At 46.8% G+C, this 4,843-nt stretch overlaps 1 protein-coding gene across 1 annotated transcript; it reads left to right on the plus strand.

Annotated features, from left to right (window-relative positions):
* Positions 1–2,113: 2,113 nt before the first annotated feature.
* Positions 2,114–3,121, plus strand: LOC119324259. Its single transcript, XM_037598023.1, has one exon. The coding sequence runs from the start codon at positions 2,224–2,226 to the stop codon at positions 2,752–2,754; it is 531 nt and encodes a 176-aa protein (XP_037453920.1). The 5' UTR covers positions 2,114–2,223; the 3' UTR covers positions 2,755–3,121.
* The last annotated feature ends 1,722 nt before the right edge of the window (positions 3,122–4,843 follow it).

Consider the following 4,843-nt stretch of genomic DNA (forward strand, 5'->3'; position numbering starts at 1 on the left):
CACAAAAATGGTTAACACGTTTTTGCAAAAAGTTTCAGATACTTGTATTTGAAAAAAGAATGTTAATCATAAGTTAAATACCAAAGGCGGTGGATATATATGAAAGAATAGACATAAAAATATATATTTAAAAAAATATTAATCATGTATTTGGAAAATGTTGAACTTGTATAAAAATGTTTCGGATATATACGAAAAATGAACAATGTGTGTGAAGAAAATAGACATGTGTATAATTTTTTTCCGATGCATACAAAAATTGTATTCAGGGAACGTTGTTTACTGGTCATCTAATTTCGCCTTTAAATTTTTCTGTCCGTGTTTATACTATATAAAAAATTGTCCTGCTACCCTAACAAGAACCATCCTTGGATGGTGGTCTTCCCACGAGCCAAGTAGCAATACATCATTTGTTCAATACCCATCTGTACCATTATTATTTTCCCATATGATAACCAGTTCTTAAAATAAATATATGCATCAAACAATTTTCTAAAATATGTATTGAACATTTTCGTAATATATGTTGATTTTTTTTCGAATAAACACTGGAAAAAATATTACGGGATTTCATAACAATATGCAAATATGAAAAAAAGTTCATCAATTTCAAACAAAATCACGAAATTAATAAAAAAAAGGGAAACTGAAAAATAAGAAGAAAAAGAAAAAGGAAAGAAAAGAAAGGAGAAAAGAAGAAAAAGGGAGGCAGTGAAACGACCTGAGCCGTGTCCCTGGTGGTTGCTGCATCGACCATACAGCGTACAGGTCTCGCGTTCGAGCCTCACCGTGCTCTTTTTTTATTTTTAACGAAAAAAATAAAGAAATAAATAAAGCGGGCCAGTGTACTATTTTTGTTTTAACGAAAAAAAATAAAGTGGACCGGCCCAGCAGGGAGTAGGTGTGCGCCCTCTGCGAAGTACCTCAATCCTGGCCGTCCAAACGACCCAAAGGTTTGATTTAAACCGGGATTCCATAGTTCAGGGTGTAATCGACCGGGATTTTGATTTGAGGGTCCATTTCGCCGAACCTCTACGAATACAGGGTTTAGAATAGACTTTTCCCTCCAAATAATATCAGGCGTCTAAAAATAAACTTCTCCTGTATGGCACTTTTTCTGAAGAGAAACTTCAGAATCCGAGCGTTTCACACGGAAACAACCAAATATACAAACTTAGGCTGCGATTGGAATGTCGGATTTCTTTTCCGGCTGGAAATGTTTACACTTGTATCTTACCAGGCTCCAGCAAAATCCGGTTGTATTTCTTTTCCGGTTGTAAACATTGCTTTGCTGTCGGAACGACCACGTCGCCAAGGAAGAACACCCTGCCGCCGGCTGACCTAGGAAGGATGGGGAGGGGAAGTAGAGGAGAAGGAGCAGCAGCGGAGGCGGGAGGACACCTTGGTGGAGCGGAGGAGGTCGCTTAGAGGAGGAAGAGCGATTCGTTGTCTTGTTCAGGTCTACCGGTCAAGGTCGCCGTCGCGGCCAGGAGCAAGTCGTCGTCGCCGTCACGGCCAGGAGCAAGTCGTCGTCGCCGTCGCACCTAACCCCCGTCGTGGCCAAGGTCTTCGCCGCCTCACCACGTCGCTTCACCCTGGCGGCGCAACCTCGATCTAGGTCTCGAGCGAGAGGGAGGTGGGGAAAAACGACGGGCGGTGGTCTGTATCGGATACCGGCCTATTACGAGTGTAAACGAGAAAACCGGTGTAAAAGTTACAGCCCAAAAACAACATACCAAGCACCAATGTGAGGCCCATCCGTTTTTATTTCACAGGGGTATATTTTACGCGTGTATTGGGCCACAAAACGACGAACCAAGCGGGACCTTACTGTATTTTACAGACTATTAGTGGTAGCAAGATACTGGTTTGTAATGCAAGAAATTGACCAGAATTTTGACGCTTAAATCAAAACTGGCATGGGCCCTTCTTTGCTGCATCGCAGATCGATCCCGGTGTGCTCAGACGCCCACCGCATCACGCTGTAACCCCAGTTTAATTAACAAGCGTTTTCCTTTCCTTAATTAACTCGGCCGGACTTCAGGTTCTTAACGCCCAGAATTTACCAAACTGCCCCTCCCCGGCCTATAAATTGCGGCCAACGGGCTCCCATCTCAGGTTACCCAAACCGGCAGCGAACCACCGTCCACCGGAGCTCAACTGAGACACCAAAGCCCCTCCTCTCCTCTGATTCTGAACTGCTCCACCTCCCCAATCTTCATCATGTCGACGGCGGCTGCATCCCGGCCCAGCGGCCCCATCCTTTTGAGTCCCTTTCCCAACTACCAATCCGCCTCGCTCTCCCGTGTCAAGCTCTCCGTCGCCGGCTCGCCGGTCAAGTCCTTCAGCGTCTCGTCTCCCCCCTCCTCCCCCACCGCCGCCGCCAAGATCCGTCGGTCCTGCCTGTGCTCGCCGACGAACCACCCCGGCTCGTTCCGGTGCAGCCTTCACAAGGAGCGCAAGCAGGAGGCCCCCGCGGTCAACCACCCTGTCTCTCCGCCTTCGAATTCGAAGCGCACGGCGAGCCCGTTCGCGCAGCTCGTCCCTAGCGGCAGTGGCAGTGGCTGCTCTAAACGCTCGTACAACGGGCTGGCGCAGCGCGTCCCCATGGGGAGCGGGCACTGGGCACGCAAGGCGCTCGTGCCGTCCCAGGCGGTGCAGCAGCTGCAGCACCGGAAGCGAGTGGTGGAGCGGTTCCACGCCGGGCCCAGCCGGCTCTCCGCCGCCTCCATGGCCGGCCGCAGCAACCAGTAAATAAACAACATCGTCGACATGCCATAGCAGCAAGATGCGTACATACTGCACAAAGTGTATATAGGAAAGAAGTTCCCCGAATAATTCCGATCACTGTATAGAAGGAAGATCGGTGGGGATCAGGCCGCCGGGAAAGTTGGAGTTTTAAGACCCAATTCAACTCCGGGCTGGTCAATTAGCTAGCCAGTAGATACTGTACATAGAGTGAGCCTCTTCTTCCTCTCCGCTCCGCTGCACATAGAGTGAGTTCGTCGTCTCTGCTCCACTTGTACATAGAGTGAGCTCTCGTCCTCTCTGCCCGCTCTGTATAGCCCTTGATTTTGGTTCTGGATATACATCAATACAGGAGTCACAAATTGCAGACAAATACATGCATCTGGTCTGTTCCGTGACGGGAGGATTATCCATCCGTGGATCATGCTTCTGTTTCTGTTTCTGTTTCTGGAGTGTGGATGTGTCTCGCCCATGTTTCGGTTTCAGATAAGCTCCGCAAGAAATGAGTGGCGTCTCGCCGTCACTTGATCCAGTCACGCGGGCGGCACCTATGTCCCCAGCCGGCCGGATCAGGCCCGCAACTTGAAGCACGGCAGAAATCCTCCGATTCCGACGAGACTTCTGTGGAACTTCATGACGCGCGAAACTGATGAACCGAGGATTTTTCTTGTTTTTTCCCTGCTTGTGAAGTACAGTACTAAAATAAGTATTTTGAAGAAATTTCACGAGATCCCTCGATTCTGAAGAAATTTCTGTCGAAGTTTCATGGCGCACTCAGCTGATGAACTTAGGATTTTTCTTCGTCCCGCTCGTAATATTTTAAGTACTCCCTCTGTTTCATAATATAAAAATATTTTTCACACTACACTAGTGTAAAAATGTTCAGACGGCGTAGCGGGTGGGATTCCACTTCCAAGAAGATGGGGTTGGAAACTAGGTGGTACTTTTTTTCTTCAGAAACCTCGTGCGAGAGGGCAGGTGGTTCCTGCATTTCATTACATTAAAAAGAGGAGAGTTGGTCCACTTTATAAGAATATTTGGACCCAAAAACTTAATTAGGAAAAACGAATGAAAATCCAAAAAAAAGAAAATCCTCTGGCTGGAAGCAAGGTCGGCTAGCATGATACGGTGTAGCGTGTCATTGTACTCAAATCTTCTTATGTTCTCTTTAGGTACCGCGGTCACTTGTGTCCTGCGTAATCCGATAATCCTGGGATGAACGTTGTATATAACGCCTTCCTTATTAATTTGTATCGTTCAGCTGTTTGTTCGATTGTTGCTTTATATATAAAGTGGAACGAAACCTTATTTTGAGGAAGTTCCGTTTTGTTTTTTTTTCTTTGAAAAAGAGTTCTTCCTCCCTGATTTCAATCAAGCTTCGTATTTCCACACTCCTCATCCGACGAACAATCTGAATCTATCATTTTCGTACAGAAGAATCCGGATCGACGACGATGTCCGGTGCGACGTGCCAGCCCGTGAGGAGGTTTGTGGCGGCGGTGGTAGCGTTGAGGGGTTTGGACGGCGGCGGAGCTAGAGTTGTGATGGAGCAAGGAGTGCCTGAGCAGACGAGGGAGAAGAGAGGAGAGGCAAATGGCTTGTCCGACAAGGTTAGGAAGAATTGGTGCTATTTATTGTCGGTCGTGCTTGTCAGACTGGATATGGCGAACGCGTCCGAGCGTGTTCAGGCCTCCTCATATCCGCCACATATTATTTCTGAATATGTGGGGTGCTGATTATGCGTAAAAATGAAAAGTTGAAAATGAGGGGTGTTGATCGGCCCGGAAATATAGGGCCAGCTTGAGAAGCTCGGCTGGTCATATTTTCATGACTGGACATTGACCGGACCGTCCACCTAGACATATAGAGGGTTTGACCGTTTGAGAAGTCCAGCTGCACATGCTCTGATTATTTAAGGAGTTTTACGTGTAAACGTTGGTCGACCAGCGACCTCTAGTCTAGCCATAGGTTCAAATTACAGTATGGGTCATGACTCATGCGAGAGTACATATTTTTACTACTCTCTAGATATAAGTCATTTTAGAGATTTAAATATGAACTATATACGAAGCAAAATGAGTGAATCTACATTTTA

The sequence above is a fragment of the Triticum dicoccoides genome, chromosome 6B (assembly GCF_002162155.2).
Source record: "Triticum dicoccoides isolate Atlit2015 ecotype Zavitan chromosome 6B, WEW_v2.0, whole genome shotgun sequence".
Classification (NCBI taxonomy): domain Eukaryota; kingdom Viridiplantae; phylum Streptophyta; class Magnoliopsida; order Poales; family Poaceae; genus Triticum; species Triticum dicoccoides.

Excerpts from the sequence above, each read along its gene's own strand:
- LOC119324259 (XM_037598023.1), top strand. The coding sequence starts at position 2,224 with ATGTCGACGGCGGCTGCATCCCGGCCCAGCGGCCCCATCCTTTTGAGT.